The sequence below is a fragment of the Vulpes lagopus genome, chromosome 24 (genome assembly GCF_018345385.1).
Source record: "Vulpes lagopus strain Blue_001 chromosome 24, ASM1834538v1, whole genome shotgun sequence".
NCBI classification, from domain to species: domain Eukaryota; kingdom Metazoa; phylum Chordata; class Mammalia; order Carnivora; family Canidae; genus Vulpes; species Vulpes lagopus.
This window is the reverse complement of record NC_054847.1, coordinates 9,794,282-9,816,408: the sequence shown is the minus strand read 5'-3', so window position 1 is coordinate 9,816,408 and position 22,127 is coordinate 9,794,282. Positions and strand designations below refer to the sequence as shown.

Here is a 22,127-nt window from a genome sequence, read left to right as displayed (position 1 = left end):
TTAATTTTAAAACAGCAATAATCTACCCCTTTTAAGTTATAAAGAAGTAACATACATGTATTTTTTTCAAAAAGATCCATTTTTTTGAGAGAGAGAGAGAGAGAGCAAACAAGCATGAGGGGTGTGAAGGGGCAGAGGGAAGGGGAGAAGCAGACTCCCTGCTGAGCGGGAAGCCTAATGTGGGGCTCAGTCTCAGGACCCTGAGATCATGACCTGAGCCAAAGTCAGATGCTTAACCCATGAGCCACTCAGGCGCCCCAGTGACATACAAGTATTTTTGTGAAAAACATTTGTTTTAGGGACGCCTGGATGGCTCAGCAACTGAGCATCTGCCTTCAGCTCAGGGTGTGATCCCAAAGTCCCAGGATCAAGTCCCACATCGGGCTCCCTGCATGGAGCCTGCTTCTCCCTCTGCCTATGTCTCTGCCTCTCTCTCTCTGTCATGAATAAATAAATAAAATCTTTAAAAAAAAAATCTGGGGATCCCTGGGTGGCGCAGCGGTTTGGCGCCTGCCTTTGGCCCAGGGCGCGATCCTGGAGACCCGGGATCGAATCCCACGTCGGGCTCCCGGCGCATGGAGCCTGCTTCTCCCTCTGCCTGTATCTCTGCCTCTCTCTCTCTCTGTGTGTGACTATCATAAATAAATAAAAATTAAAAAAAAAAAATTCTCTTTAAAAAAAAAAAATCTGTTTTATTAAACAACAAAAGAATTCAGTGAGAAGAGTAGCAATGTCTTATGCACTTTTGCCTATCTCTTTAATGTCTGGTCTGAGAGAACACACTTAAGTTTATTCTGTTGCAATATGTTGTTTAGATTGAGTTACATGAGGAGAATCCTAGGACCTTGTGGATCTTTTGAAAGTATCTGGGATAACCCTTGGGTCCTGAGACCACACGTTGAGAACTGCTTTTTCCAAACAATTTTCTTTATTACTGACCCTTCCCTCCACATTTGGTGTCTTCTGCATTGATGATGATACTTTTTCATTGTCCCATATTTCCTCCCACCTTCCATTTTTGTTTTTACTATTGCCTACCTTATATTCTTTTCTAGTTTAAGACTGATCTCCAAGTTTTCACTGATGATTCTAGTCTATGACTATCTTATCTCTAAAATCTGTTGGCAAGTATATTGTTCCACATGATTCATGCTTCAGTTTCTAAATTTTCTTGTGTGTTTTCTCTTTCCAGTTACATTATGAAGCTCTGTTGAAGTAGGGACTCTAAAAATTGACAAGATGAAATAAGAGTTTCTCCTTATTTAGTACAAGATAATATTTGTTGGTTAATAAGAAGTAACACTTTCCATGAAAGTGCATATAGATCACAAATACTCTTTGGAAAATTATAATATCTTACACATTACCTGATATATGGTAGTATTTTTGGTATTGCAAGTAATTTTTTTAAGTAGATCTTATGAAGATTTATTTATTTAAGAGAGAGCCAGGAGAGGGGCAAAGGGAGAGAATCTCAAATAGACTCCCCACTGAATGTGGAGTCCAATGTGGGGCTCGATCTCAGAACTCTAAGATCATGACTTTAGCTGAAATCAGGAGTCAGGGACGCCTCAGTGGCTCAGCGTAGTGTCTGCCTTCGACTCAGGGTGTGATCTTGGAGTTCTGGGATTGAGTCCCATGCTGGGCTCCCTGCATGGAGCCCCCTTCTCCCTCTGCCTGTGTCTCTGCCTCTCTCTCTCTCTCTCTCTCTCTCTCTCTCATGAATAAATAAAGTCTTTTAAAAAAAAAAATGAAATCAAGAGTCACTTAACTGACTGAATCACCTAGGTGCCCCTAGATCTTGTATAACTAAAACCATCTTCATTTTAAGTTTATTGATCTTGTGAGTCATTGGTGTGGTTTTTTTTTTTTAGTCATTTGTTGATTAATTTATTTTCTTACCTTTCAGAAAAAGGCCAAAGGACAAGAGCTCTTTGATCAGATAATGTACCACTTGGACCTTATTGAAAGTGACTATTTTGGATTGAGATTTATGGATTCTGCACAAGTAGCAGTGAGTAGCTGTTTTCTGGAGGTCCCAATGTGGGAGTACAGATGGAACATTTCAAATGATGTGCTAAGTGTACAAGGCTACATATTCTTACTGCATTCTCTTTTTTTTTTTTTTTTTTTGGTGATTTTCTTATTATGGTCTGAAGCTCTGACCACTTCAAAATAACCTAAAGTGCTTGTTAAAAAAACATGAGTCGTGGCCCTAGCCCATCTTACTAGAGCATGATCTATGCAGATGAGGCTGGGAAATCTGTCTTTTTAATAATCACTGGATTGGTTGTTGGGCATACTAAAGTTTGAGAATCACTGTGTAATGGAAAGGGTGCTAAAATGGGAGTTTTGTGGGTTCTTGGGTGATAAAAGTTACTAACTTGCAGATTAAGGTGAATAGATATCTTCAACATCCCTTCCTAATCTGTGATTCAATAAATGTTGATGATGTGTATTTTTTTTTAAAGATTTTATTTATTTATCTGTGAGAGACACACACAGAAAGAGGCAAAGACACAGGCAGAGCGAGAAGCAGGCTCCCCAAAGGGAGCCCAATGTGGGACTCGATCCCAGGACCCTGGGATCGCGACCTGAGCCAAAGGCAGACGCCCAACCACCGAGCCACCCAGGTGCCCCGATGATGTGTATTTTTGATGAGAGAACAGCATATGTCTTAGGGTAGGAAATTGGAGGCTTTACAAAGATCTGAGTACTATATACTAGGATTTGACTGTAGGATTTTTGAGAGAAAGTAGTAGATAATAAGATTGGATGGAGGATTAGTGGCCATATCGTCCAAATTGAATACCAAAAGTATTAAAAAATGGGCAATATATATTCTCTAATAATTGGAATTAGGGGTTTTTCAAGCAAGGAAGTTATATTTTGCTTCAGAAAGTATTGTGTAGGGTTATTTGGAATGGGCAGAGATTGAAGTCAGAAGGAATCACTGCAAACACTGGGGAATAAAAGAAACATTAAGGCCGTAATAGGATATTCACAGTAGCAGGGAGGGAGAAGGAACAGAAATAAGGATATTAAGACATTAAGCTTTGTATTCTGGAAGTCTGTGATGGAGGAGTGTGTGTTTAGTGACACATTACTTGTAATATTTAGGACTCACAGGAATAATATATAAGAATTCTCAGGTTCTTTTTGGAGTGAGATGTTAATTCATTCATTCAAAAATAAACATACAGATCAATGGAATAGGATAGAAAGTCCAGAGACAAAACCATAATTATATGTTTTTTGACAACGGAGGCAAGAATGTGCAATGGGAAAAAGTCTCTTCAATAAATGGTGTTGGGAAAACTGGACAGCTACATGCAAAAGAATGAAACTGGATCACTTTCTTTAACCATACACAAAAATAAACTCAAAATAGATTAAAGACCTAAATGTGAGACCTGAAACCATAAAAATCCTAGAAGAGAGTACAGGCAGTAGTTTTTCTGATAATAGCCATAGCAGCATTTTTCTAGATAGGTTTCCACAAGCAGAGGAAATAAAAGCAAATATAAACTGTAGGGACTACATGAAAATAAAAAGCTTCTACATTGCAAAGGAAATAATCAAGAAAACTAAATTGCATCCTATTGAATGGGAGAATGTATTTGCAAATGACATATCTGATAAAAAGCATAATTTCCAAAATATATAAAAAACTTATACTAATTCAACACCCCCAAAATTGAATAATCCCATTTAAAAATGGGCAGAAGATACAAATAGACATTTCTGCAAAGAAGACCTCCAGATGACCAACAAACACATGAAAAGATGCTCATCATCACTTACCAGAGAAGTGCAAATCAAAACTATAATGAGATAATCACCTCATACCTGTCAGAATGGCTAAAATCAAAAACACAAGAAACAAGTGTTGATGAGGGTGTGGAGAAAAAGGAACACTCGTGCACTGTTGGTTGGGATGCACACTCGTGCAGCCATTGTGGAAAATAATTCAGAGATTCCTCAAAAAAATTAAAATAGAACTACCCTACAATCTAGTAAATGCACTACTGGGTATTTACCCATAGAATACAAAAACACTAATTCAGAGGATATATACACCTCTGTGTTTATTGCAGCATTATTTACAAGAGTCAAATTATTGAGACCAAGTGTTCATCAATAGATGAATGGCTAAAGAAGAGATGGTATATTTATCCAGTGGAATATTATTCAATTGTAAAAAAGAATGATATTTTGCCATTTGCAACAGTATGTTTGGAGCTAGGAAGCATAATGTTAAACGAAGTAAGTCTGAGAAAGACAGATACTATACTATATGATCTCACTCATATGAGCAAAGGGGGAAAAAAGAGATAAACTTATAGACTCTTAATTATAGAGAACAAACTGATGGTTACTACAGGGGTGGTGGGTGGACAAAATAGGTGATAGGTATTAATGAGTACATTTACCAAAACGTGCACTAAGTAATATATAGAATTGTTGAATCACTATATTTTGTACCTGAAACTAATATAACACCGTATGTTAACTATCCTGTAATTAAAATAAAAAAACTTTAAAAAATGATCAAGGAATTACATGTCACATTTCAATCTTGAATATTCAATCTTGTATATGTAAAATTAGTTTGTTAAAGCTTAATGTATTGGTTATTTTTTTTTTTTAATTTTTTTAAATTTATTTATGATAGTCACAGAGAGAGAGAGAGAGAGGCAGAGACATAGGCAGAGGGAGAAGCAGGCTCCATGCACCGGGAGCCTGATGTGGGATTCCATCCGGGGTCTCCAGGATCGCGCCCTGGGCCAAAGGCAGGCGCCAAACCGCTGCGCCACCCAGGGATCCCAATGTATTGGTTATTTAAGGTCAGTCCAAAATATGTATGATTGGAATTATCCATTTACTTTTCTTCCTGTGAGTATGTAAAATCTCAGTTTGCTGTTGTTTACTTTTGCTTATACTAGCTCATTTTTTTTTAATACCAGCTCATTTTATATTCATGTGCGCATTTAATTTTGTAGTTGAAATAATGTCATATTGACAGAAAAGTTGCAAGAACAGTGTAAATAACTTTTTGTGGAACCATTAGAGAAAGAGTTACAGATGTCTTCTCACCCTGAATTATTTAGTGTATGTTTCCTACAAGCATATTCTGCATAATTGAGTATAGCCATCAGAACCAGAAAGCTGACATTGTAACATTACCACCTCTAGTCCTGAGACTCCCATGTTTTGTCAGTTGTCTGTATAGTGCCCTTTATAGTCAACCTAGTTCAGAATCACGTTTTACTTTCAGTTATCAAATTTCTTTAGTTGCCTTCATCTTAGAATACTGTGGTTCCTCAGTTTTTCCTTGACTTTTATACTTTTGAAGATATAGGTCAGTTACTTTATAGGCTGTCCCTCAGTTTGGATTTGTCTGATATTTTCTCAGGAAGTAGGTTATTAGATACTTTGGCAGGAAAATAAGCGAAGTGATGCTGTGTTCTTCTCATTCTACCTAGTGACATTTAATTTCATTTTGTCCAGTGATATTAATTTTGAATCTTTTTTTTTTTTTTTTTTGAGACAGGATGGAGAGGGGTAGAGTGGGGAGAGAGAGAATGAATGAATTTTAAGGAGGCTCCACACCCAGTGTGGAGCATTGCAGTGTGGAGTTTGATCTCACAACCCTGAAATCATATCCTGAACCAAAATCAAGAGTTGGATGCTTAACTGACTGAGCCACCCAAGTACCGTGATATTAACTTTGGTCCCTTGATTAAAGTGTTATCTACCAGGCCTTTCCATTATATTCTTTTTCTCTTTGTAATTAAGAAGTTTTTTAAAATTTATTTTATTTTTTTGTGGGCAGTTACTTTGAGACTTTATCGGACTTACTATTTATTTATGAGATAATGGATTCCTGTTTTATCCATTGTGTTATAATTTGTTACTGTCTTTTGATGCTCGAAGTTTCCCAAGTTTGGCCAATGAAAGCTGCTTCAAGATGGCTTCTGTGTTTTTAATACATGCACCCATCATTCTTTGGGTATCTTACTTTCTGGCCCAAGAGTGTGTTCCATATTCATATTGTATTTCCTTGTTCCAGCCCTGGAATTAGCCAGTTTTCCAATTTGCTTTGTGGTCAGATTTAGAGAATATATGTTCATGTTTATTTTTGTCTATCTATATAAATTGACACTATGACTTCACACCCGTAGCTCCCAATTCCAGTCCAATGCTACAGAGCTTACTATAGTTTTTTCCTCTCCCATATTTATAGTTTTCTTCACAGAATCCAAGCTTTGATTGTCATCAATATGTTTATCAGAGTGATCATTTACTTTGGATGGAATCAGTCTCTAACCTCTCCCTGAACAGATTCTGGCATTGCCCAGACTACCTTCTTCTGGATTGAATTATTTGGGAAGAGGAAGCTTCTTATGAGCCAATTATCTTATAAATACAGAATAGTATGTAAAGTACTTCTTTGGAGATAGTGTTGAAGAGTTATCTCCCTAGAGGCATGGTTTAGAGTGGGAGGATTAGAGAGAAGAGAGAAGGCATGCTTGAGGAAAACAGAGTTGGTTTTAATTAAGGTGATCAGTCTTTTGCCTCAAGTAGGCCACTTTTAAAAAAATTGATATATTTATTTATTTATTTTTTAATTGATGTATTTATAAATCATAAAATTTACCAGTGGTTTTTTATATATTCAGAGTTATACAGCTATCAGCACTATCTAATTCCAGAACATTTTAATAACTTGCAAAAGAAACCGTGTTCACATTGCTAGTCACTCTCCATTACCCCCGTTCCATGGCCCCTTACAAATACTAATCTTTCTATTTGTATGGATGTGCCTATTTTGAAAATTCTGTGTAAATGGAATCATGTGATATATAGCCTTTTGAGTCTGGAAACATGCTTAGCATAATATTTTCAGGGTTTATATTATAGCATCTCTGTACTTGATGTTTAATGGCTGATTAATATTCCATTGAATGGATATACCACATTTTGTTCATTCATCGATGGACATTTGGGTTCATTCATTTTGGCTGTTAGGAATAGTGCTATCAATATTTGTTTACAAGTTTTTGCATGAATATAATTTTCAATTCTCTTGGGTATGTGTCTAGGAGTGGATTTGCTGGGTCTTAAGGTAACTCTAAGAACTATCAAACTGTTTTCCATAGTGACTATACCATTTCACATTCCTCCCAGCAATGTGTGAGGGTTCTAATTTTGCCATATCCTTACAAACACAATATTCATTTTTGATTCTAGCTGTCTTGGTTGTATGAAGTGGTCTCATGTGGTTTTGATTTAAACTTCCCTAAAGACTAGTAATCTTGAATATCTTCTTATGTGCTTATTGGGTGTTCATATATCTTTTTTTGAGAAATGTGTATTCAGATCCTTTGCCCATTTTATGTATGTATGTATTTGTTTATTTAAAGACTTATTTATTTGACAGAGAGCATGTGCACACATAGGGAAGGGGAGGGAAAAAGAATCTTAAGCTAACTCTGCACTGAGCATGGATCCCAATGCAGGATCTCAAGAGTCTGAGATCACAACCTGAGCTGAAACCAATAGCTGGATGCTTAACTGACTGTGCCACCCAGGCACACCTACATACATACAGTGTTATATTAGTTTCAGTTGTGTAATATAGTGATTCATCAGCTCTATATATTATTCAGTGTTGATGTATTTTCATTTTTATTTTTTAAGTAAGTTCTATGCCCAGTGTGGGCTTGAACTCAAGACCCTGAGATCAAGAGTCCACATGCTCCCATCAAGTGAGCCAACTAGGCACCTCCTAATCTTGCATGCCTTTCATTTCTTTTCTTTTTTTTTGCCTAAGTGCCCTGGCTAGAACCGGAAAGTGTTCAGTATTTCACCATTAAGTATGTTATGTGTGGGATTTTTATAGATGCCCTTTATCACTTTAAGGAAGCTCTCTTTTATTTCTTTTTTTTTTTTTAATTTTTTATTTATTTATGATAGTCACAGAGAGAGAGAGAGAGGCAGAGACACAGGCGGAGGGAGAAGCAGGCTCCATGCACCGGGAGCCCGATGTGGGATTCGATCCCGGGTCTCCAGGATCGCGCCCTGGGCCAAAGGCAGGCGCCAAACCGCTGCGCCACCCAGGGATCCCTTATTTCTATTTTATTGAGTTTTTTTTTTTTAATGATAAAAGGGTGTTGGGTTTTTTAACAAAACGCAACACCTTTTTTCTGCATCTATTGAGAAGATCATATGGTTTATCTCTTATATTCTGTTAATATGGTGTATTATGTTGATAGTTTTTTTCTTTGTTAATATGTTGAACTAACTTTGGTTTTCTGGGATAAATCCCACTTGGTCATGGTGTATAATCCTCTTGTATGTTGCTTGATTTGATTTGCTAGTATTTTGAGTTCTTAAAAATTTTTTTAAAAATATATATTTAAAAATAATTATTTCAATTCAATTTGCCAGCGTATAACAACCAGTGCTCACTTCATCATTTGCCCTCCTTAGTGCCTCTCTCCCAGTTACCCCATCCCCCCACCCACCACAAACCCTTTGTTTGTTTCCCAGTTAGGACTCCCATGGTTTGTCTCCCTCTCTAATTTTCCCCCACTCAGTTTCCCTGCTTTCCCTTAATAGTCTCTTTTACTATTTCTTACCTTCCACATATGAGTGAAACCATATGATAATTATCTTTCTCAAAACAATATGAAATTGACTTACTGCACTGAGCATAATACCTTCCAGTTCTATCCATGTTGAAGTAAATAATAGGTATTCATCCTTTCTGATGGCTGAGTAGTATTTCATTGTGTGTGTATGTATATATAAATGTATATATATGTGTGTGTGTGTGTGTGTACACACACACCACATCTTCTTTATCCATTTATCTGTTGAAGGGCATCATGGCTCCTTAACACACAGCTTGGCTATTTATGGACATTGCTGCTATGAACATTGGGGTGTGGGTGTCCCATCGTTTCACTACATCTGTATCTTTGGGGTAAATACCCAATAGTGCAATTGCTGGGTCATAGGGTAGCTCTATTTTTAACTTCTTCTTTTTTTTTTTTTTTTTAATTTTTATTTATTTATGATAGTCACAGAGAGAGAGAGAGAGAGAGAGAGAGGCAGACACAGGCAGAGACACAGGCAGAGGGAGAAGCAGGCTCCATGCACCGGAAGCCCGACGTGGGATTCGATCCCGGGTCTCCAGGATCGCGCCCCGGGCCAAAGGCAGGCGCCAAACCGCTGCGCCACCCGGGGATCCCTATTTTTAACTTCTTGAGGAGCCTCCACACTGTTTTCCAGAGTGGCTGCACCAGTTTGCATTCCCACCAGCAGTTCAAGAAGGTTCCCTTTTCTCCATATCCATGCCAACATTTGTTTTCTTTCTTATTAATTTTAGCCATTCTCACTGGTGTAAATCATTGTGTGTGTGTGTGTTTTTTTTTAAAGATTTTATTTATTTATTCATGAAAATCACAGAGGAGAGAGAGAGGCACAGACACAGGCAGAAGAAGAAGCAGGCTCCATGCAGGGAGCCTGATGTGGGACTCGATCCAGGGTCTCCAGGATCACACTCCAGGCCGCAGACGGCGCTAAACCACTGCGCCACTGGGGCTGCCCAATCATTGTGGTTTTGATTTGTATTTCCCTGATGGCAGGTGACATAGAACATTTTTTCATGTGCTTGTTGGCTATATGTAGGTCTAATTTGGAGAAATGTCTGTTCATGTCTTCTGCCCATTTCATGACTGGATTGTTTGTTTCTTGGGTATGGAGTTTGGTAAGTTTTTTATAGATCTTGGCTACTAGCCCTTTATCTGATAGGTCATTTGCAAATGTCTTCTCCCATTCTGTAGGTTGTCTTTTAGTTTTGTTGACTGTTTCCTTTGCTGTGCAGAAGCTTTTAATCTTGATGAAGTCCCAAAAGTTCATTTTTGCTTTTGTTTCCTTTGCCTTCATAGATGTGTCTTGCAAGAAGTTGCTATGGCCAAGTTCAAAAACGTTGCCTGTGTTCTGATCTAAGATTGTGATGGATTCTTGTCTCACATTTAGGTCTTTCAACCATTTTGAGTTTATCTTTGTGTATGGTGTAAGAGAATGGTCTAGTTTCATTCTTCTGCATGTGGCTGTCCAGTTTTCCCAGCACCATTTATTGAAGAGACTGTCTTTTTTCCAATGGATATTCTTTCCTGCCTTGTCGAAGATGAGTTGACCATGGAGTTGAGGGTCTGTTTCTGGGTTCTCTATTCTGTTCCATTGATCTATGTGTCTGTTTTTATGCTAGTACCATGCTGTCTTGATGATGACAGCTTTGTAATACAGCTTGAAGTCAGGCATTGTGATGCCCCCAGATTTTATTTTCTTTTTCAGCATTTCTCTGGCTATTTATAGTCTTTTCTGGTTCCATAGTTTTAGGATTATTTGTCCCAACTCTGAAGAAAGTCTATTTTGATAGGGATTGCATTGAATGTGTAAATTGCTCTGGGTAGCATAGACATTTTCACAATATTCATTCTTCTAGTCCATGAGCATGGAATGTTTTTCCATCTCTTTGTGTCTTCCTCAGTTTCTTTCAGAAGTGTTCTGTAGTTTTTAGGGTATAGATCCTTTACCTCTTAGGTTAGGTTTATTCCTAGGTATCTTATGTTTTGGGGTGCAATTGTAAATGGGATTGATTCCTTAATTTCTCTTTCTTCAGTCTCATTGTTAGTGTATAGACATGCCACTGATTTCTTGGGCATTGATTTTGTATCCTGCCATATTGCTGAAATGAGTTCTGACAATTTGGGGGTGGAGTCTTTGGGTTTTCTATATACAGTATCATGTCATCTGCGAGGAGTGAAAGTTTGACTTCTTCTTTGCCAATTTGAATGCCTTTTATTTCTTTTTGTTGTTGGATTGCTAAGGTTAGGACTTCTAGTTACTATGTTGAACAAAAGTGATGAGAGTGGACATCCCTGTTGTGTTCCTGATCTTAGGGGAAAGGCTCTTAGTGTTTCCCCATTGAGAATGATACTCGCTGTGGGCTTTTCATAGATGGCTATATGATACTGAGAAATGTTCCCCCCATCCCTACACTTTGAAGAGTTTTAATCAGGAATGGATGCTGTATTTTGTCAATGCTTTCTGTGCATCTATTGAGAGGATCATATGGTTCTGGTCTTTTCTTTTATTGATGTGATTGAGCATGTTGTTTTTATAAATGTTGAACCACCCCTACATCCCAGCGGTAACTCCTGGTTAGTCATGTTGAATAATCCTCCTGATGTATTGTTGGATCCTATTGGCTAGTATCTTGGTGAGAATTTTTGCATCCATGTTCATCAGGGATATTGGTCTGTAATTCCCCTTTTTGGTGGGGTCTTTGTCTGGTTTTGGGATCAAGATAATGCTGGCCTCATAGAACAAGTTCAAAAGATTTCCTTCCATTTCTATCCTTTGAAACAGCTTCAGTAGAATAGGTATTATTTCTTTTAGCCCTGGACTTTTATTTCTTGGGAGGTTTTTGATGATTGCTTCAATTTCTTCACTGGTTATTAGCCTGTTCAGGTTTTCTACTTCTTCCTGTTTCAGTTTTGGTAATTTGTAGGTTTCCAGAAATGTATCCATTTTTTCCAGATTGCCTAATTTGTTGGCATATAGATACTTATATTATGTTTTTAAAATCGTTTGGTTTTCCTTGGTATTGATTGTGATCTCTCCTCTTTTGTTTGTGATTTTATTAATTTGAGTCTTTTTTCTTCTTAGTAAGTCTGGCTAGGGGTTTGTCTCTCTTATTCTTTCAAAGAACCAGCTTCTGGTTTCGTTAATCTGTTCTACAGTTCTTCTGGTGATCTCTATTTCATTGAGTTCTGCTCTAATCTTTATTATCTCTCTTGTACTTGTTTTAGGCTTTATTTGCTGTTCTTTCTCCAGTTCCTTTAGATGTAAGGTTAGCTTCTGTATTTGAGATTTTTCCAATTTTTGAGGGAGGCTTGTATTGAGATGTATTTCCCTCCTAGAACACCTTTGCTGTATCTGAAAGATTTTGAACAGTTGTACTTTCATTTTCGTTAGTTTCTATGAATCTTTTTAATATTTCTCTAATTTCCTGGTTGACCCATTCATCTTTTAATAGGTTGCTCTTTAACCTCCATGTGTTTGAATTTCTTCAAATTTCTTCTTGTGATTGAGTTCTAGTTTCAAAGCATTGTGGTCTGAAAATATGCAGGGGACAATCCCAATCTTTTAGTATCGGTTGAGACCAGAGTTTGAATGTGGTCTGTTCTGGAGAAAGTTCCATGTTCACTTGAGAAGAATGTGTATTCAGTTGCATTAGGATGGAAGGTTCTGTATATATCTGTGAAATCCATTTTTTGTTTGTTTGTTTTTAGCAGATAAAGGTTTGTTTTATTGAGTAACTGATCTGATTAATGCTGAGACCACTATGTACAGACAAGAGAGAGGGAGTTTTATTTCTTGGTCTCTTCCTCCTTGGACGGAGTCTTGATGATTTCCTCATTCTTGGCTTGGAGCCGCTCTTCACGGCACTTGCGGGCCTCCTTGGTCTTAGATCTGTGGGCCTCAGCCTGGTCAGCCAGAAGCTTCTTGCGAGCCTTCTCTGCCTTCAGCTTGTGGATGTGTTCCATGAGAATCCGCTTGTTCTTGAACACATTACCCTTCACTTTCAGGTACAGGCTATGATACATGTGGCGGTCAATCTTCTTAGATTCACGGTATCTTCTGAGCAGCCTGCATAGAATTCTCATCCTCCTCATCCATGTTACCTTCTCAGGCATTAGAGCATTGGCAGTACCTTTTCTCTTACCAATGCCCATATGCCTGCCCTTCCGGTGGGCCAGAGTGTTTTCCGGCACCGAGCTCGGGAATGGACAGTCACAGGCTTCCGGATTATCAGCCCATCTTTGATCAGTTTTCGTATCTGCTGATGGGAGTTTGCATTGGCGATTTCATTGGTCTCATTGGGGTCCAACCAGACCTTCTTTTTGCCACAGTGGAGGACACTGGAGGCAAGCCTCTTCTGAAGCCTGAGCATATCTTAAGTAGTCTGAGGCCCGAGGCCTGGACAAGACCTGTCCTATGTCACATGGAAGCAGAGCTTGGTCTGATCCCGGGCGCCCAATGAGTAAGGGGGCCACGGCCTAGTCCCTGCCGCGGCCCTTCTACTGTCTCAGCAAGTTGCTTGCAACCCACATGGGGTGTGGGGCCCACCCCTCCCGTGGCCTAGCGTTTTCGGGAAGCCCTCCCCCTGCCGAGGCTGGGGCCTAGTGTGCTCCGGCCAGCCCCAAGCTCTGGGACCGGCTGTTTCAGGGCTGCCTCCACTTCATCTCTCCCACCCGGGCCACGGGAGCAAACCCCGCCACCCACCAGCACTTTGGATTAATCCTCTGTGAAATACATTTGATCTAGTGTGTCATTCAAGGCCCCTGTTTCTTTGGTGATCTTCTGCTTAGAAAATATGTCTTTTGCTGAGAGTGCTATGTTGAAGTCTCCTATTAATGTATTGTTATCTATGTATCTCTTTAATTATTAATTGATATAATTGGCTGCTCCCACATTAGGGGGATAAATATGCATAATTATTAGGTCTTGTTGGATAGAAACTTTAAGTATGATATCATGTCCCTCTTCATCTCTCATTACAGTCTTTGGTTTAAAATCTAACTTATCTGATATGTGCATTGCTACCCCAGCTTTCTTTTGAGGACCATTTGAATGGGAAATTGTTCTCCACCCCCTCATTTTCAGTCTGGAGGTGTCCTTAGGTCTAAAATAAATGAGTCTCGAGATCCCTGGATGGCGCAGCGGTTTAGCACCTGCCTTTGGCCCAGGGCGCGATCCTGGAGACTCAGGATCGAATCCCACGTCGGGCTCCCAGTGCATGGAGCCTGCTTCTCCCTCTGCCTATGTCTCTGCCTCTCTTTCTCTCTCGGTGTGACTATCATAAATAAATAAAAATTAAATAAAAATTAAATAAATGAGTCTCTTGTAGACAACATATAGATGGGTCTTGCTTTTTTATCCAGTCTGATAACCCTGTGTCTTTTGATTGGATCATTTAGCCTATTCGCGTTCAGAGTAACTACTGAAAGATATGAATTTAGTGTCCTGGTATTACTTGTACAGTCCCTGTTTCTTTGGGCTCCCTCTTCACTTACAGGGTCCCCCTTAATATTTCTTGCAGAGCCGGTTTGGTGGTCACATTTTTAAATTTTATTTCTATCCTGGAAGCTCTTTATCCTTCCTTCTATTCCGAATAACAGCCTTGCTGGATAAAGTATTCTTGGCTGCATGCTTTTCTCATTTAGTACCCTGAATGTATCACGCCAGGTGTTTCTGGTCTGCCAGGTCTCTGTGGAGAGGTCTCTCTTAATCTAATATTTCTCCCCATAGAAGTTAGAAATCTCTTGTCTTGAGCTGCTTTTAGGATTTGCTCTTTAGATCTGAAATTTGCAAGCTTCACTATTATATGTTGGTGTGTTAATCTGTTTTTGATGTTTTTTTTGGGGTGGGAGTCTGTCTCTTGGATATAAATTCCCATTTCTTTCCCCAGATTAGGGAAGTTCTCAGCTATGATTTGTTCAAACATACTTTCTGGTCCTCTCTCTCTCTCCCTCTCTCTCTTTCTCTCTCTCTCTCTCACACCCTCTGGAATCCCAAAAAGACGATTATTATTCTTTTTCAAACTATCACTTATTTCCTGGAGCTTCTCCTCATGGGCTCTTGTTTTTATTTTTTTCCCTCAGCTTCTTTCCTTCCGTCAACTTGTCTTCTGTATCACTCTTCTGCCTCATTAGCCCTAGCAGTTAGAGCATCCAGTTTAGACTGCATCTCAGTTAAAGTATTTTTAATTTTGGTGTGATGAGATCTCAATTCTGCAGTAAGAGAATCTCTAGAGTCTTCTATGCTTTATTCAAAAGCCACCAGTATTTTTATAATTGTACTCCTGAATTATATCTCTGACATGTTACTTAAGTCCATATCCATGAGATCTGTGGAAGAGAGTGTTACTTCTGGCTCTTTCTTTTGTGGTGAATTCTTCTAGTCATTTTGCCCAGTGCAGAATGGCTGTATGAGTGAGCAGAGTCAAAAGTATCAACGACGACCTAAGTAAAATATGCCCTAGACAATTCTGAAGAGAACAGGGACCTGAAAATAAAAAGGAAAAAAAAGACCACAAAAGTGAAAAACAGATTTTAAAAAATAGGAAAAGTTTTTTTTAAAAGGGGGTGGGAAGAGGTGGTGGACAAGAGAGAATACAGTCTCACAGAGTGGACCAAGAGGGTGATCCTCTTAGTTCAGAGTGTATTTTGTTCTTTGTGTTAGAAGGTGCTAAATTCCAAATTTATATAAACCAGCAAAACTTATATAGAGAAATAACAGCAACAACAAAAACAAGAAGACAAAAGAGGGCAGAATGGGAAGGAAGAGAGAATATAATCTCAGAGTGGACCAACATGACACTCCACTTGGTTCTGAGTATATTTTGGTCTCTGTGTTAGAAGGTTCTAAATTCCAAAATTATAAAACAAGACAACCCCCCCAAGCCCCCCTTAACTTACATGTTTACAAAAATTAAATTGAGTATGTTGGAAAGAAGCCCAAAATGAAGAATGTATCTATGAGATGTAAAAATATGAATGTAAAAAAGGAAAAAATTTAAAAGCGAAGAGTTGATAAAATATTGTAGTTAAGGCAGGAAAAAAGAAAGAATATTGGAAATTTTTAACCTGAAAGATAAATGAATTTTATGGGAAAAAAACGTCATTTATACACTATTTTTCCCTTAGTCCTGGATTTTTCCAGTTCTACTTGGTTAATAAATTGGCTGTTCCCCTGTTCTTCTAGCAGTTCTTCTGGGAGGGGCCTGCTGCCCTGATTCTGAGGTGTCTCTGCCTGGGCAGAGATGTCCCACCCCTTGCCGGTGGTTGAGCTCAGTGTGAAGCTGTTTTTCCTGTGAGGTCTTTGTTCCTTGCAGGCCACACCTCTCCCAGGTGAAAGGAGGAAAAAAAAAACCATCAGCGACCAGATCTCCAGCCCCGAGCCAACAGCTCCCCACACGTCTGCAGTCTTTCAGTGCACTGGCCCAGATCCTCCTGGGGACAGGTGTGGGGGCACTGATTCGTATGATTTGAAGGCTGCCTGGCAGCGGGGAGAGCTTTCGCCCTCTTGTACACTCCCCGGCTCTACACATCCTGGAGGGAACAGAGGATGTCCCGCTTCTGTCCGCTGCTGCCTGGCCCTGGACTGTACCCCGGGCCTGCCTCTCCCAGATGCCCCAGGCAGATTGCTGCATTCCAGTCCTTTACTGCGACCTAGGATGGCATCCATCCGACCGTCGTTTTCCGTCTGTGGCACAACTTGAGCTTTCTCCTAGGGACCCCTATTATTCTGTGTCTCCAGGAATATTGAGACTTTACCGCCCTTCCTGGGATTCTGCCGTTTTACCACTGAACACTTTCCAGGCAGGGAGGACTCTCTCAGGAGCAGATTTCTAAACATCCGGGTTGTGTACTGTGCCACTTTCTTGCAGCCAGTTTACAAAGGCTCCCTCCCCCGCCCCATTTATCTTCCGATATATCCCCTCCATTTCTTTTCTCCACACCCTGCCTTGTAAGAAGTTATCACTTTTCTCTCCATGGTGTTCCAGCTGTTCTCTCTACGTCTCAGATTGAATTCATAGGTGTTAAGGATGGTTTGAAAGTTAACTAGGTTCGTAGGGGGAACAGATTAGAGGACCCCCTACTCTTTCACCATCTTGTCTCTGGTTAGTATTTTGTTGAAGATTTTGGTGTCTGTATTTATAAGGAATAGAGGTCTATAGTTTTGTGAGGTTTTTTTCTTGTGATATTTTTGTCTGGTTTGGTAGGAACAGTACAGGCTTCAAAGGATGAGTTGGGAAGTCTTCCCTCCTATTTTTTGGAAGGTCTTGTGAAGAAGGGTAGTGTGAATTTTTCTTTCAGCATTTGGTAGAATTCACCAGTGGAGCTCTTTTGCTCCTGGGCTTTTTTATTGGTCAGAAGGTTTTTGATTATTGAGTCAGTCTCTTTACTTGTTACAGATGTTTGCTGTTTATTTCTTTTTTTTTTCTTTTTTTTTTTTTTTTAATTTTTATTTATTTATGATGGTCACACAGAGAGAGAGAGAGAGAGCGAGAGAGAGGCAGAGACACAGGCAGAGACACAGGCAGAGGGAGAAGCAGGCTCCATGCACCGGGAGCCCGATGTGGGATTCGATCCTGGGTCTCCAAGATCGCGCCCTGGGCCAAAGGCAGGCGCCAAACCGCTGCGCCACCCAGGGATCCCTGCTGTTTATTTCTTGAGACCATTTTTAAACCAAGCCACTTTAGAGAGCCAGGGTGTACTTACTGGATGAGGGTTGGGATAGTAAGTGTAAGTCAGTATTGTTCTGGCATACTAGGATTTATGGTTGCTCTTGTTTTTGTTGACTGGTGAATAGTACCCTATCCTCTGTTTTCAAATCTAAACTTAATTTAGTGTCCTTTTATATAGTTCAATGAAGATCTTAAACCTTAAATTGTAATGGTGAAATCTAAGGATGCTTTCTGTGGAAAAATGTTCATATACATAATATTCTGTGTATATATATAGATAACTAAGTCATTCCTTAATGAGATTTTTAAAAATTACTTATTTGAGACAGAAAGAGAGCACAAGTGGGGAGGAAGATCAGAAGGAGAGGGACAAACAGACTGCCCACTGAGCATGGAGTTTGATGTGGGGCTTGATTCCAGGACCTTGAGATCGTGTCCTGAGCCACCCAGGTGCCCCAATTAAGTTATTCCTGAATCTCATCTGTAGACTCTTGTTTAGTAACCCTTCTTTCAGAAATAACCTGTAGCTTAGGGGGAATCTGGTGATGGTATTAATTTGCATGTGTTTTCTTAAAGTCTTTACAATAATTAGTGTTTTTGAAAATTTATAATTTTTTCTGTACTATTGGTGAAACTGTTTAAACCTCATCACTACACAAATTTTTTTTTTTTTTTTTTAAAGATTTTATTTACTCATGAGAGAGACAGAGAGGCAGACACATAGGCAGAGGGAGAAGCAGGCTCTGGGTGGGGAGCCGATGTGGGACTTGATCCCAGGACCCTGAGATCATGACCTGAGCCAAAGGCAGACATTCAACCACTGAGCCACTCAGGTCCCCCAAGTACACAAATTTTTATGGTACTATTTCTAGATGAAGAATTTAGGGAACTACTTTTTGTCATAAAAATAACAGGATATGTACAAAGTTGCCTTAGGACAGCAAAACTCCCAGTATTGTTTTTAAAAGATGATTTTGTGTAGTTCCCTTGTTTAAAGAACTTGCCAGTGTGGAAGGAATATCATATCTTGAGCCAAACAAGAAAGAATTCTTTTGATACCAAGTGTATTTAGGTTGGTACAATAAGACTTGGCAAAATAGTTGAGGAATTAACTATAATAATTTCCTAGAAAACATGTATGATTTATTTTGAAGGAATAATTTTGGGTCTTAAAATCAAATGTCTATTGGGATCAAACAGAAAAACAAAAGAAGGGGAGAAAAGTTGGAGTACATCTTAAAAGACATAGGGTTATGTACTTCCAAGAAGAACTATAGTTTTTCTTTTTTCTTTTATTTTCTGAATGTTGCTGCATATTTGATAGGTTTTCATTTCCCATTTTTGATAGAGATAGTTACAGAGCAATACAACATAATGATAAATTGGGGCCCACATGTAGCAGGCTGTTGATGATCAATAAATAGTGGTAGAGGAATTTTGGTGAAATGGGGAGCATATCACTTTTCTATTCAAAAAGGGGCTGGTACTACCTAGCTCCAGTCATTTGTTTCCAAATAACATTTCTGGATTTATCTTTAGGTATTTCAAGAGAAGCTGGTTGGATTTGTAGGTTAAATCTTCCATTTAAAAATTTTATTTTAAAATGTAGTTTGGTTGATGAAAAAGAACTAAATAAGTGGAGAGATATCACGTACATGGATTAGAAAAAAGTTTCATGTAATTTGTATCAAAATTCCAACAAAATCTTTTATAGACAGTAGACAACATTTTTAAAAGATTTATATGGAAAGGCAAGGAACTGAATATCTAAAAACAGTTTTGAAAAAGGAATAAAGCGGGAGCAATCACTCTGTCCATCCTCAAAACTTATAATTACTGTAGTCAAGACTCTGTGGTATTAGCACAGATACCTAGATCAGTAGAAGAAGACAGGAACCCAAAAATGGTCCTTAGAGGTATGACCAACTTAGTCTTTTTAAGATTTTATTTATTTGAGAGAGAAAGCACAAGCAGGGGGAGTTGCAGAGGGAAAGGGAGAAACAGGCTCTTTGCTGAGGGAAGTCCCAGGACACTAGGTTCAGTCCCAGGATGCTGGGATCATGATCTGAGCCAAAGGCAGACACTTAACCAACTGAGCCACCCAGGCACCCTGACCAACTTATTTTTGTAAATGCCAAAGTAATTCAGTGGAAGAAGGATAGTCTCATAATGGTGCTGGATCAAATGGATATCAGGCCAAAAAAAAAAAAAAAAATCAGCTTTGACTTAAACCTTATATTAGTATAAAAGTTAACTCAAAATAAATAATGAACATAAATATAGACTGCAATATAATAAAACTTAGAGATAAATACACAGGAAATCTTTGGGACCTAAGGATTGAAAAAGTTACTGATATGACACCAAAAAACACGATCCAGGGGCACCTGGGTGGCTCAGTGGTTGAGTGTTTGCCTTTGGCTCGTTGTGATCCTGGGGTCCTGTGATTGAGTCCCACATCAGCTCCCCACAAGGAGTCTGCTTCTCCCTCTGCCTATGTCCCTGCCTCTCTTTCTGTGTCTTTTATGAGTAAATAAGTGAATATTTAAAAAAAAAAAACCACCCACAATCCATTAAAAAAATATTGATAAAATGGACTTTAACAAGATTAAGACCCCCCCCCTTTTTTTTTTAAAGATTTAAAATTTATTTTAGAGCACGAACTGGGGGAGGAGCAGAGGGAGAGAGGGATAAACAGACTCAGCATTGAGCACAGAGTCTGAGCTGGGCCTGGATCCTAGGATCCCTAGATTTTGACCTGAGGTGAAACCACCCAACTGACTATGCCAGCCTGGTGACCCAAAATTAAGAATTTCTGCTCTGAGAAAGACTCAGTTAATATGATAAAAAGCCAAGTTACACACTGGGAGAAAATACTGACAAACCATGTATGTGACAAGGAACTCAATCTAGCATATATAGAGAACTCCTAAACTCAACAGTTAGAAAACAGAAGACATGAGTCATTTCACCAAAAAGGATATACAAATGGCAGATAAACACATGAAAAGGTGTTAACCATCACTAGATATCAGGGAAATTCAGATTAAGACCTTGATGAGAGGGCAGCCCGGATGGCTCAGTGGTTAACGCTGCCTTCAGTCCAGGGCATGATCCTGGAGACCCGGGATTGAGTCCCATGTCAGGCTTCCTGTGTCTCTCATGAGTAAATAAATAAAATCTTATAAAAAAAAGTTAAAAAAAAAAAAAAAGACCTTGATGAGACATCACCATTAGGTATGTGTTAGAACAGCTAAAATAAAAAATAATGACAACTCCAAATGCTGCTGAGGATGTGGAGAAACTGGATCTCTTATGTAGTGGTATTGAGAATATAAAAATGGTATGGCCATTATAGAAAATAATTTGGCAACTTCCTAAAATACTACACATACATTTACCATATGATTCCGCATTTGCACACATGGCCATTTATCCCAGAGAAATGAAAATTTATTTCCTCACAAAAACCTGTGTATGATTACTTGTACTATATTTGTAATAGCAAAAAAAACTTGAAAAAAACAAAAGACCAGTAGTTGATGATTAAATTCTTTTTTTTTTTTTTTTAGTTTTTATTTATTTATGATAGTCACAGAGAGAGAGAGAAAGAGAGGCAGAGACACAGGCAGAGGGAGAAGCAGGCTCCATGCACTGGGAGCCCGATGTGGGATTCGATCCCGGGTCTCCAGGATCGCGCCCTGGGCCAAAGGCAGGCGCCAAACCGCTGCGCCACCCAGGGATCCCAGTAGTTGATGATTAAATCAACTGTGAACACTATTCAACATTAGTAAAGAAAAATCTATTGGTTCTATGGATACTCACAAGTTGGATGGATTTCAAGGGCATTATGCTGAGTAAAAAAAAAAAACAATTTCTAAAGGTCACATACTGTATAATTCCATTTATATGATATTCTTGAAAAGGCAAAATTATGGAGATCACATTAATGGTTGTCATGGTTTAAGGAAATTAGAGATGAGGAGGTAAGTATATACTATATATTACATTTGCTATAAAGGAATGATGTGAACATTTTTTGTGTGATAATAGAATGTTTCTGTATAGTGATAGCGGTGTTAGTTACAGGAGTGTAAACTTGTAATAAAATAATATAGAACAGGGGGATCCCTGGGTGGCTCAGCGGTTTGGCGCCGGCCTTCGGCCCAGGGCATGGTCCTGGAGCCCCGGGATCGGGTCCCACATCCGGCTCCCTGCGTGGAGCCTGCTTCTCCCTCTGCCTGTGTCTGCCTCTCTCTCTCTGTGTCTGTCTCTCATGAATGAATAAATAAAATCTTAAAAAAAAAAAAAAGAAAAAAAAATAATATAGAACATTGCATCAAGTTCAGTTTCCTGATTTTATAATACTGTATTATAGTTATGGAAGATGTAAGCATTGAGGGAAGATGGGGATGGGTACACAGGACTTCTCACTATTATCATTGCAACTTCCTGTGAATATTTCATGATAAATTTTTTTTTTAAGAATAAGAAAAATATAGTCTGGGCCAAACAAAATAAGTCTCAGGGCCAAGATTTAACCCTCTTGGCCTATGTTAGTGACCTCTGTTTGGTGAAGTTTTTCAAGCTTTCCTATTTAGAGCTAAGAATTTTAACTGGTCCATCAAGTCTTTTTTTGTTGTTGTTTTGTTCTTTATTTATTTTGGTGGGGGAGAGGCAGAGGGCAAGGGAGAGAATCTTACTTAAGCAGATTCTGTGCTGAGTATAGAGCCCGGGTCTGGGCTCAGTCTCATGACCCTGAGATCATGGACCTGAGCCAGAACCAAGAGTCAGT

At 39.0% G+C, this 22,127-nt stretch overlaps 1 protein-coding gene and 1 pseudogene across 6 annotated transcripts in view; one reads left to right on the top strand and one right to left on the bottom strand.

The window, feature by feature from the left end:
* The window catches only part of EPB41L5 (erythrocyte membrane protein band 4.1 like 5), a 142,428-nt gene that overhangs the window by 21,268 nt on the left and 99,033 nt on the right, over positions 1–22,127 (top strand). For all 6 annotated transcript variants that reach the window (XM_041739444.1, XM_041739443.1, XM_041739439.1 and 3 more), the window contains exon 3: positions 1,910–2,014. In XM_041739444.1, the coding sequence (XP_041595378.1) occupies positions 1,910–2,014 (105 nt within the window). The remainder of the gene's footprint in view (positions 1–1,909; positions 2,015–22,127) is intronic.
* LOC121481856 lies at positions 12,432–13,614 on the bottom strand (annotated as a pseudogene).